This window comes from Miniopterus schreibersii (assembly GCF_964146895.1).
Source record: "Miniopterus schreibersii genome assembly, chromosome: 5".
Classification (NCBI taxonomy): domain Eukaryota; kingdom Metazoa; phylum Chordata; class Mammalia; order Chiroptera; family Miniopteridae; genus Miniopterus; species Miniopterus schreibersii.
Window position 1 is genome coordinate 50627843 of NC_138106.1, and position 12933 is coordinate 50640775.

At 36.9% G+C, this 12933-nt stretch overlaps 1 protein-coding gene across 2 annotated transcripts in view; it reads left to right on the forward strand.

Annotated features, from left to right (window-relative positions):
• The window catches only part of IGSF11 (immunoglobulin superfamily member 11), a 102641-nt gene extending 97832 nt beyond the window's left edge, over window positions 1-4809 (forward strand). For both annotated transcript variants that reach the window (XM_081138945.1, XM_081138946.1), the window contains exon 7: window positions 696-4809. In XM_081138945.1, the coding sequence (XP_080995071.1) occupies window positions 696-1134 (439 nt within the window). In that variant the 3' untranslated portion in view covers window positions 1135-4809. The remainder of the gene's footprint in view (window positions 1-695) is intronic.
• The last annotated feature ends 8124 nt before the right edge of the window (window positions 4810-12933 follow it).

Here is a 12933-nt window from a genome sequence, read left to right on the forward strand (position 1 = left end):
CTTTGCAGACTTGCAGATGTTCTTATATGGATTGTCACCCCCATTTGACCATAGTTTTCTCGGCTATCAGAGCTGTGTCTTTTTTACATGAAACATCTAGTGGAATGATACTCAATAAATGTTAAATGAATTGACCTCTTAAATTAATGACTTCTAATTAGCCTCTTCTAATTCTTAAGGGTTTGGACTATATACAGGGACAGATTTCATCCCAGTATAAGATTACTAAGGAAAACTTTCCAGCTGACCACAGTGATTTCTCAAACCCCAAAGTGCAATAAGATCAGGCCAACTCTAACCATTTCTTGAAGTTCTTCACACCCATAGCTTGATTTCAAGCTATTTTATAGCAACTAGCACAGCAGAATTATTCATGGACTATTTTCCTATTTAGAGAAAATACACACACACATACACACACACACACACAGATGTTTTTGTTTTAGTTATATTGGAAGATGCAAGTCTTTGAGAGATTTGAAATGACCTTTTCTAGTCTTGGAGACTGAGAAGCTGAGGAAAATTTTCTTGGGTAGTGTCTCAAAGAGAATGAATGGTAGAACCAAGGCCACCATAACTGCCATGGCCTTTCCTGAGGATTTTTCACAGACATATTAGCCTTATTATAGAAGAGAGTCCTGGTAGGGTAAATCTGAAGGGAATCCTAATGACAGCTTTATTCTGTTCCTTTTCAGAGAGGATGATCTTCCACCTAAATGTTCTGCCAAAGCATTTCACACCGAGATGTCCTCCTCCGAGAACAATACATTGACCTCCTCCAATACCTACAACAGTCGATACTGGAGCAACAATCCAAAAGCTCACAGAAACACAGAGTCATTCAACCACTTCAGTGACTTGCACCAGTCTTTCTCCCTGCGCTCAGGCAATGCCAACATACCCACCATCTATGCTAATGGGACCCACCTGGTCCCAGCTCCACATAAGACTCTGGTAGTGACAGCCAACAGAGGGGCATCGCCGCAGGTCATGCCCAGGAATAATGGCCCGGTGAGCAGGAAGCCTCGGCCTCAGCACACACACTCCCACACCGTCAGCCAAGCAACCTTGGAGCGAATTGGCGCTGTCCCTGTCATGGTGCCAGCCCAGAGTCGGGCCGGATCCCTTGTATAGGACACAAGCGGATAGAGTGCTCAGAAAAGAACCAGTAAGGTGCCCCCTACCAGGGGGCTGGTGTGGTGGGTGTGCTGGGAAAGAAACACTTTCCTTATCATGATACCAGTAAAGAGCACAAAGAAGGAGGCTAATGCTGTTACCTGCCACTGAGATTTGTGAAATGAACCAGAATATTCTGTCCTGAAGACTCGTTGTTTCCCCACCACAGATGTCTCAGGATCCTACTCAGTAAGCTGGATCTCAAAGATGTGCCAAGCCAAGAAAATGATGTAAGAACAGAATAGCACATAAAATCTAAACTGCAGTCCAGACGGGTTTGTTTTTTAGCTCATGCCTAACTTAATAATTTTCCAAGAGACTCAAGTGCCAGATGGAGTTTAAATAATGGAGTTATTTTAAAGATAGGTGTCTTTAGAAAAAATAACGAACATCCTGGGATATCCCCTGCCTCTCCGTTCCCTCTTCATGAGAGGGTGAATGGCATGAATGGTTAATATTTGTCCCAACAGATATTGTCTGGCTCTTGTATCACAGAATCAGAACTTTTTACATAGGCAAAATTCAGTAAGAAATGGGGGAAAACAAAAGAAACTTCTTCGAGAAGCCCGTTCATATTTATTTCTGAACCATGAATTTCACATTTGGAATATTGTTCTATTGACAGATTCTTGCCTGTCTATGTTTTTCTAGGGCCTGGTACAGGCCCACGACAATTACTGTTCATTTTTTCCTGGGAAAGTATTTTTTTAAAAGAAAACTATTGGTTTTTATAAAAAAAAAAAATACACGGGTGACATTGGACTAGGAAAGAAAAGACTCTCGTTAACCCCATGTTCAGTGACTGTTCACTTGGTTCGTCACGAAGGAGCGAGGTTGTGGGGGCAGCGCAGGAGCAGGAAGGCAGGAGGTCTAAGGGACTGGCGTTCCTGGCGGCCTCTCGGAGCAGGGCTTCCAGGTCGCCTGCTATCACGCCAGGTTACCCTTAATGAGGGCAGCACCTCATGCCTTTTGTACCGAAGGAGATAACTTGCTCCTTGTTTGACAAGTAGAGGTTAGTAGGTTGTTACAGGGCAGGAGTTGGATTTTGTTTTTTTGTTTTTTTCAAAATAACTATTTTTGTGAAAGATGATACTGAGATGCAAAGGATGTGTCTTTGGATATGCTCCTGGGAGGGTCTGCCCTGGATTTGTAAGAGCTCAGGATTGCAGTTGTGTCCAAATGCATTTTACACCCCTGTAAAGAGACTCCTTTTGTGGTTAATTACCTGGTGTGGCTGGCCTTGGAGTTCACCGGGTGACTTACAAACTCCCCACTCTATTTTGTGCTCTGTAGATCTGGCCATGCTTGGATTGGTGACTATCTCGCCTTAATCACACTTTACGCAACACACAAATGTTTTCTTCTCAGACTTCTTCCTAAATTATTTATGATACTGACCCCGTGGTTCCATAAGAGCATCTTTTCTTTTCCCAGCGTTGTCTCGCACTCCCTCTTCCCACTATGCTCTTTGCCCTCTTTACCTGGAAGCATAGTCATCACAGGGAGTGGCCTCCTGATTTTCAGACTTATTTGAATAAACGGAAACCAGCAGCTGCTTCATACACCATTTTTCCAAGAGGGCTAAGCTCAGAACCTAACCATTCCAATATTGGTGAAAAGCTGAATTTACTTTAGCATTACTTATTTTTTTCATTTGATGGTTCTTGACTTTGTAAAAAATTTAAATAAATGAATGTCTATACTTTTTAATAAACAAAAGTGTGAAAATACCGTGACACAGAGATGATGATAATATCAGATGTTTAGAAAACATTTATCTTGCATTTCTTTATTCTTTCTAATTATCTAAAATTTAATAAAAGTTTATTCATATAAAAACAAGTTGTCATTAGTTATCATAATACTAACGAATAATTTTGTGTTCCCCTTAATCTTATAAGCATTTTCCATTCTTTTAAATAGTATTCATAATAATTTTAATTAGCATACAATATTCCAAAATTTACCTAACTTTTGTTAGAAATTTGAGTCTAATTATCACATTTGTGATTGTAGATGCAATGACCTTTCTCATACATTGAGCTATTTTTATATTTCATATTTCCTGATATTTCAGCCCTGGATCTCTGTCACCTAGAACAGTGCCTAACATGGGTGTTGAGTAGATAAATGACTGATGATTTCTGAACTGAAGTTGCCAAGTTTTAGTTCAGAAAGTTATGATCATGATTGTAACTTTTGATATATATAGGGATGGGCAAAAGTAGGTTTACAGTTGTTTGTATGGAAAAAGACAGGTTAGGATTATAATAATAAACTGTTTCACGTACTCACAACTGAAAACCTACGTTTGCCCACCCTTGTATATTGGATCACTCTTTTGTTTTAACTTTTTTATTTTGAGATAACTATATATTTACATGACTTCTAAGAAATAATATATTTTCATATACCATTCACTTGATTTCTCCCAGTGGTAACATTTTGCATAACTATTTTTGCAGTATCATGAATTGACAGTCCATCAGCCTTATTCAGATTTCAGCAGTCATGCATACACTCATTTGTGTGTGTGCATGCACATTTAGTGCAGTTTCATCACGTGCAGGATCATGTGACCACCGCCACAGTCACGATACAGGATTCCTTGTGCTTCGCTTATGCAGTTACATCCGCTTCCCTCTTCTCCAAGTTCCTAATCCCTATTCTGTTCCTTTTCTCTATAATTTTGTCATTTCAAGAATGTTATATAAATGGAATCATGTAGTATATAACCTTTGAGGATTGGCGTTTTTTCACTCAGCATAATTTTTTTGAAATCCATTCAAGTTGTTGCATGTATCAATAGTTCATTCTTTTTTTTATTGCTGAATACTATTCCATGGTACAGATATACCACAATTTTAACCATTTCTTCATTGATGGATATGAAGGATATTTAAGTTGTTTCCAGTTTTTGGCTTTTAAATATAAAGCTGCTGTGAACATTTTTTTTTTTTTTTTTTTTTTACTGTGAACGTTTTTGTACAGGTTTTTGTGTGAATATGAGTTTTCATTTGTCTGAGATAAATGCCTAAGAGTGTAGTTGCTCCAACACCGTAGTTGAACAGTCTGTCCTTACTCCAGTGAATTGCTTTTACACTTTTGAAAAAAATCACTTAATGTATATTTGTGTGTCTTTTTCTGAGTTATCTAACTGTTCCACTGATCTTTGTGTCTGTCCCTGCAACAATAATAATGCTAACCACTGTAGCTATTTAACAAGCTTTAACATCTGGTAGAGTGGTTCCCCCCATTTCATTCTTCTCTTTTAAAATTGTTTTAGCTATGCTAGTGCCTGTTCCTTTCCATATAATTTTAGAAGAAGATGATCTATGCCTACAAAACACCTTGATGTTTTAATAAGAATTGCATTAGACCTGTAGATCAATTTGGGAAGAACCAGCATCTTTACTATTTTGAGTCTTCCAATCCATGAACATGGTATCTCTCTATTCATTTATGTTGTCTTTGATTTTCTTTGATTTATTTCATCAGCATTTAGTAATTTTCAGGATGCAGATTCTATACATGTTTTGTTGGATTTATCGCTAAATATTAACTTCTGGAAACAATTATAAATGTTACTGTGTTTTAAATTTTGGTTTCTATATATTAGTTTTTAGTAAATAGAAATGCAAAAAAAAGGAAATGTAATTGCATTATGCGTGTTGATTTTATATTCTAGAACCTTGCTGAACTCACTTTTTGAGAGTTTGTTTCTTTTTTGTAAATTTCTTGGGATTTTTGGGAAATCTTTTTTCTTTTTTCTTTTCTTTTCTTTTTTTTTTTTACCAGTAAGTGTGATATTAGGTGTAGATTTTTGTAGATTATCAGTTGAGGAAGCTTCACTCTATTGCTAGTTTTCTGACAATGTCTATTATTTATGGGCATTTTATTTTGTCAAATGTTTTTTCTGCTTCATTTGGTACAATAATATGATTTTTTCTTTAGCCTGTTAATATGCTGGAGTAATTGACTAATTTTCAAATGTGGAACCAACCTTGCATACCTGGAATAAATTTCAGTAGGTCAGGGCTTGTAATTTTTTTAAACATTTGCTGGATTTGTTAATATTTTGTTGAGGATTTGTGTGTGTAAGTGCATGGAATTCTCTAGTAAAATCATTTGTGCATGGAGATTTCTTTTTCAGCTTTTAAATTACTAATTCAATTTTTTAATGGTAATAGGATTATTCAGGTTATCTGTTTCACTTTGATTGAGTTTTGATAGTTTGTAGGTTTTGAGGAATTGGTCTGTCTTACAAGTTGTACATTTTTTTAGTGTAAAGGTATGTGTAATATTCCTTATTATTATTTTTTTAATGAGAGCAGTATCTGTACTGATGTCTCCTTTTACTCCTGATAATTATGATCTGTGTCTTACATATATTTTATTTTTCTCGGTTGTCTTGAAAACTATCAGTTTTATTGATTTTTTCAAGTGAACCACTTTTTGTTTCATTAATTTTTTTCTATATATCTGTTTTCAGTTTTATTGATTTTTATTCTTTATTATTTCCTCCTTTCTGCTTGCTATGGGTTTATCCTTCTCGTATTTTTCTAGTTTCTTGGTGGGAGTAAATATTACTGATTTGAAACTCTTCCTCTTTTCTAATGTAAGCATTTAGGATTATAATTTCCCCCTCAGTACTTCGTAGCTACATCTATACATTTTGACATATTGTATTTTTATCTTTATTCAATCCTGTGTGTTTTAAATTTTCTTGTGAGAATTCTTCTTTGCCCATGGATTATTTAGAAATATGTTAATTTCTAAGTTTTTGCAGATTTTTTTTTCTTCCTGTTAATGATTTTTAGGTTGAAATCAGAAAAATGATCTGTATTATGTTAGTTCTTTTAAATTTGTTGAAGTTTGTTTATGGCTTAGGACATAGTCTCTGTTGGTGCATGTTCCATTGGCTCTTAAACAATATTTTTTATTCTGCTCTTGTTGGGTGGAATGTTCTGAATATATCAGTTAGATTCAATTGATTGATTGTGTTGTTAGTTTTGTGTCTTTACTGATTTTCTATCTAGTAATTCATTTGCTGAAACTGGGATGTTGAAATCCACAACTATGGTTGTAGATTTGTTTTTCCTGTCAGCTTAATCAAATTTTGCTTTGTGTATTTTGAGGCTCTTCTTTTGGGGGGGGGGGGTTGCACATATATTTAGAATCACTGTATTTTCCTGGTGATGTCCCTCTTTGTCTCTAGTAATTTTCTTTGCTCTGAAGTCTACTTTATCTGGATATCTCCTGCATTTTATTTTATTTTATTTTTAAATATATCTTTATTGATTTCAGAGAGAGGAAAGGAGAGGGAGAGAGAGAGATAGAAACATCAATGATGAGAGAGTCATTGATCAAGCCCGCAACCAGTGCATGTGCCCTGACTGGGAATCGAACCCCAATCGCCTGGATCCCAGGTCGACGCTCAACCACTGAGCCACATGTGGCCGGGCAACATTTTAAAAATTAATGTTTGCATGGCACGCCTTTTTTCATCCTCTCACAACATCCCTATTTTATGATTATATTTGAAGTGAGTTTCTTGTAGACAGCATATTGTTGGATTATAATTTTGTGTTCATTCTGCAAATATCTGTCTTTTAACTGGTATATTTATACCACTTACATTTAAGGTAATTATTGATATATTTAGGACTTAAATCTGTTAATTTTATTTTTTGTTTTCTCCCCTCTATTCCTTTTTAAAAAATTTATTGAATTTATTATCTATTTCTCTTTTCTTTCCTTCTTGTGGTTTACTTGAACAATTTTTGGATTATTTTTTGATGTATTTATAGTGTTTTTGAATATATAACTTTGTATAGTTTTTTAATATTTATTTTAGGTTTTACAATAAGCATATACAACACATCACAGTCTACTTGTATCAACATTTTACCACTTTGAGTGATGCGTGAAAATTTACTCCCATACATCTCCCTTTTCTTTCCCTACTTTTAATTATCTTTTTCTTGATTTAAGATGATGTATGTTTTTTTGTTCCAACCATCGAATATGATTTATAAGATTTATGAGAAGTCCATATTTCTGTGCTTTTTGTCGTCATACTTTCTTCCTGCATGGTGGTCCTAGATTCCTTCTTTTATCATTTCCTTTCTTTGAAGAACTACCTTTAGCCAGTTTGTAAGGGTAGGTGTGCTAGCAACAAATTCTGTTAGTTTTCTTCTGTCTGATAATGTCTTTATATTCCTTTCACTCCTCACTGGATACAATATTCATAGTTGATAGTTCTTTTCTTTCAGCACTTGAGAAATTTGGGAAGTATTCAGCCATTATTTCTTAAAATACTCTTTCAGCCCTACTCTCTTTCTTATATCCTTCTGGGACTCTGATGATGGATCTATTGTTACTATCCCACAGGCTCCCAAGGCTCTGCTCATTTTTTCAGTCTATTTTATCTCTGTTGTCCAGGGTAAATCCTATTGATCTGTCCTCAGGTTTACTGATTTCTATCCTCTGTCATTTCCACTCTATTATTGAGCCCATCTAGCAAGTTTTTATTTCAGTTGCTGTATTTTTCAGTTTGATAATTTACATTTAATTCTTTTTAAAGCAAATTTTAATTAACTTAAATTATAACATATTGAGATAATTTATAATCATAAAGTTTGTTGATATAAACTATACAATTTGATAGTTTTTAGTTTGTTTACAGAGTTGCACAAACATCACCATAATCTAATTTTAGAACATTTTCATCACCCCCAAAAGAAACCTATACTCACTAACAGCCACTCCTTATACCAAACCAATTTCAGCTTCCAGTTTCTATAGATTTGCCTGCTCTGGACACTTCATAAGTGTGTGTGTGTGTTTGTGTTTTGTGACAGGCTTATTTCACTTAGCATAATCTTTTCTAGGTTCATCCATGTTGTAGCATGTATTACTACATCATCCTATTTCTTTACTGAGATTATCTAGCTTTTCAATTAGTTTCAAGAGAATTCATAATTGCTCGCTGAAGCATTTTTAACTGCTTTAAAAATCTTGTCAGATAATTCCAACATCTGATTCAACTTGATGTTGGCATCTGTTGATGGTCTTTTCTTATTGAAATCATGATTTTCCTGGTCTGTGGGGTAATGAGTGACTTTTAGTTTCTCGGCCACATTTGAGATATTTTCGACTCTGGAAACTCTTTATAATGTATACATATTTGAAGCAGACATTGCCCTTGTTGAAGTATAACACAAGAGCCAGATGTGTGTACGTGTTTATTTCCTGATGTGCCTACTGAGAGCACTACAGCCAAAGTGGAGTGTTTACACTGTCTCTGCAGATGGGAAGAACGATAGCTCCCCTGGCCCATGCTTACACCTTACTGAAGGTGGGACACCAATGAGCAAGGAGTTGTTGCCTTCAAGTGGGGGTATAAGCTCAGCTCCCGGTGGGGCCCTGCTCACACCCAGAAGGAAAGAAACAGAGCGCTCACATCACTTGTTGCTACAGGGTGGGAGTAGAAACACCTCCATGCTGCCCTGATGACTCCAGGAGGAGGGAGGGAGGCAAGTGCAGGCCACCTCATTCTGTCTTGATGGTAGGTTGGGTAGAAGCTCCTTTCCTCATTGGGTCTGCTCAAATGAGGGAAAAGGAAGTGTCAGTACCCTGCCTTGTACCATCTCTTTCCACCTTGATGCTGGGTGTGGGTGCAGGCTCATCTCCTCCACTGGGGCAGAACCAAGACCTCTAGGAGATCTATCTTCTGTCCACTGACCAGTGCCTTCCTGTGCTTGTTTGTTGTGTTATGTCTAGTATTTTTTTTAATTGTAAGAGGGAAGACTATTATACATTGGGTTTGCAGTGGGGCTTTTCAATCTTGGCTGGAACCAGAAGTCCTGGGACATTACTTTTTGAAATATCAGCAGTTAAACAAATTTCCTGTACTATCTGGAAGCTTTGAGGATTCTTAATTGTGTATTAAATAAAATTCTTACTCCATCGCTTGGTTCATTCAATCCCTTCCACAAATGGTCCACTGTCTTTCCCATCTCAAGTTCTGCTACTCTTGCTCTAGGCCTGTGCATTTCTTTTTTTTTCCTGCACCTTCCACCTGTCTCCACACAAATATTCATATATCATATATCACAAGTCCTATCCAAATACTCTGTCCTTCGTAAATCCTTTTTTTCAGCTTGGTGAGAAGTGACTGCTGCTTCTCATAAGCTCTAGCATTTGCTACATGTCACCGTCTGTATTAAATTCCCATATTTGTGTACATGATTGATATCCCTTGCTCAACTGTAAACTGAGTTATTCCCCAATTATTTTTGATCCCTTACTATGTACTTAACACTGTTGTAGGTGTAGGAAATAAAAACAGAAAAGAAGCCACCATAGCTGTCCTCACGGAGTTCATATTACAGGAAGAATACAGACCCAAAAAGAAATAATTGCAATTAGTATCACAAGTATACAAGTAGATTTTAAAATATATATATATAGCTTTATTGATTTCAGAGGGAGCAAGGGAGAGAGAGAGAGAGAGTTGAAACATCAATGATGAGAGAGTCGTCAGGGCCTCCCGCACGCCCCTGACTGGGGATTGAGCCCGCAACCCAGGCATATGCCCTGGCTGAGAATCGAACCATGATCTCCTGGGTCCTAGGTTGAAGCTCAACCGCTGAGCCATGCCCAGCAGGGCCAAGTAGATATTTTTACAAGTTCAAGCAGGTGGGACAGTCTCTTCTATATCTTCATTGTGGTCACAACATTTAGCACATTGCTGCACTCAGAGAAAGTCCTTGAAGGATGTGCTAAATTGATGAAACTGAAAATGTATGATTGGTCTCCTAATCCCAGGTTTCAAAAGTAGCAGTCAAATATCAGCGAGGGTGCACCACAGTCCTTCATTCAAGGGGCAATTGATTGCACCACTCCCTGGCTGGCATTTGATGTTATATTAGAGATTCAGTATTCCGTAGAAATACCATACTAAATGTAGTGATTTGAAAGAATCCATGTTAAGTAGCAATGATGTATTTTACATAAAAATAATAGCTATTACTTGTTTCATGCTTACTACATGACAGACACTTTTTAAAATGCATTTTTTTCCTTTTTTAAAAAAATAAGGATTTCAGAGAGAGGAAGGGAGAGGAAGAGAGATAGAAACATCAATGATGAGACAGAGTCATTGATTGGCTTCCTCCTGCACGTCCCCGACTGGGGATTAAGCCAGCAACCCGGGCATGTGCCCTGACTGGGAATCAAACCATGACCTGATTCATAGAGCAACGCTCAACCACTGAGCCACACAGGCCGGGCTAAAAATGTGTTTAAGCATTCATTCCTATGTGAGCTACATCATCACTCATATTTAATAAGTCTAGACACTGAAGCTAAGAGTTGTTAAGCAATTTGGTCAAACAAGTAATCTGCCAGTTGGTTTTCTCAATAGGTACTCCCGTTTGAGACCAGTGTCTAAAAAGAGATCTGTGGTCTTTGTTGTTTTGCCTTTTAACAGCCCTCTTTTTGACAAGTCACCTAAGTTTTGCACAAACCATCTAACTTGTGTGTAGTAAAATAACATAACTTTACAGAAAAATATTGTTAAAGAAAAAGAAACCCACAGGCCCAAAATGTGGTCACTCATGCTAAAAGCCCGTAATACCAAACCTAGACCTCATACCTGATCTAATTTCAGTTTTAGTCTCTCCTAGAAATGTTAATCAACTAGTCTGTAATTTTCTGGTCAAGCACCAGCCATGGGTCCTCTCCATCCCCCAAAGAGGCTATATGCAAGATAAAAACCCTTCCTATTCTCTTCCCCCAAAGAAAAGGTGTCCTGGCCCTAAAATAATCCACTCTTAACAACTTCTTCCTCCTACCCTCTTTCTATATAAGTACAACTCATTTTTTTGAAGTTGGAACATACTTTCAGGGCTTCTTGAATTTATATCCCCAGGCAATAGTCCTCAGGAGGGCACAAATAAAACTCTCTTAAATTTAGAGATTCAATTTTCTTTTCACTGACAGAAGATAAATGCAATCTAGAGAAAAGGTGACTTTTAAATTCTATGTGTATATAGTTATTTATAACTTTACCTCATAGCTCCCTTTCAAATAGATATTATTTCTCCATTTTAGGGAAAGGCAGGGAACAAAATTCCAGCTTAATCATAAGACACTAACAATAGAGGCGAAATTCCTAGAAAAAGCAGTAAGTGTAAGTGTCTATGGTGTATTTAACATTGTAGGTTCAGTTGCTATCTGATTACGTTTGGCAGGTTGGACATCTAGATTAGATAATTTAGCCTAAAATAATTTACATTAAAGCCACATTTTTATACTATCATTTTCTCCCCAAGCTCATCAGATTTATAGCAGTTTGCATGTTGTGCTTGGGCAAAATCATTTGTCCATGCCCTTGCCCATGGACAAGTTGCAATTGTTCATTATATTAGACAAGTTATAAAATCCTCTAAGGCTCAAATCCATCTACAAAATGCGGATAATAGTAGCTACCTTTGAGATTGTGAAGCCTAAATAAAATAATGCACATAAAGTGAGTAGCATAGTGTCTGGTCATAGTGAATACTCAATATCAGCCATTAGCAGTTAGTAGTTCAGCAGCTTTAAATTTCTAGGCGACAGCTAAGTCATTTACACTTAGTATTCAAACTCTTCTTGTCAGAGGTACTATTTGAGTGCTGCTGCATATAAAATAGCACTTCGAGACCGTTTAAGAAAGGAGACGGCTCTAATTATTGTCTGTTTGCCCAAATAGTCCCTTGTTTCCTATTTTTCACATTTCATTCAAAAGTTGCACATCTATGTTCTGATTACCATCAATTTTAAATCACTAAGGAGAATTAGGAGGGTGGGAAAACAACAGTTACAGAGCACCTACTGTATACCAGACAGCATGCTAATCACTTTGTGTGTATCCCATTTAATCCTGACAACACACTTCAGTTTAGTGCTATGCCAGTTTTATAGATGAGAAAACCAAGGCTTACATAGGTTAAGTAGTTTGCTCAAGGTCACAAAGCTAGTAAGTTGTAGAGCCAAGGGTATTGCTCATTTATTTTCATAGACTGCCCCTTTATTAAGACAGCTAATACATATTAAAAATCTCGGCCCTGCCTCAAACTTGCCATTGCATAGAACTCTAAATTCCCTCCAGTCATTCTTTGCCTAGGTGTTTTGGTGTTTTTTTTTTAATGATTGAAAAAAAATTCTATCTCTGACTTTGTAGACCATTAAAATAATTTTCTCCATACACTCAGGCATTCTGAGTCTTCCTATTTCATTTTTACACATTTAGGGAGTCTCACAGCCTTTTAATTTTTTTCTCATCAGTTTCCTAGGGCATTTGTAATGTGCATAAAATCCTAGTTCCCTCACCCCCTTCCGCTCTGTAGTGAGAGCTATGGTGAGAGGAGGGTGAATTTGAGGAAATTCTTTTAGGTGAGAAGTTTTGAGGGGGTCTGAAAAGTCCCTGGAGGCACGAGGTGGATTCGGAGGGAACAGCGAAGTGGAAGGACGCAGTGTATTACCCTGGGACCTGCGTGTCGGACCCCAGCTGTCACGTCCTTACTGACTTCCAGCACGTTGTTTAGCCTCTCCAAGCCTCGTTTTCTTCACCTACATAACAAGGATCATAATTCTTAACATCATAATTCTAAGGATTCAATTAGATAATGTATGTAAAATGACATAGTTCTTGATAAATTGTAGCTTTGACTTACTTTAGAAGTAATTTATTTGTATTTTATAAGGAGG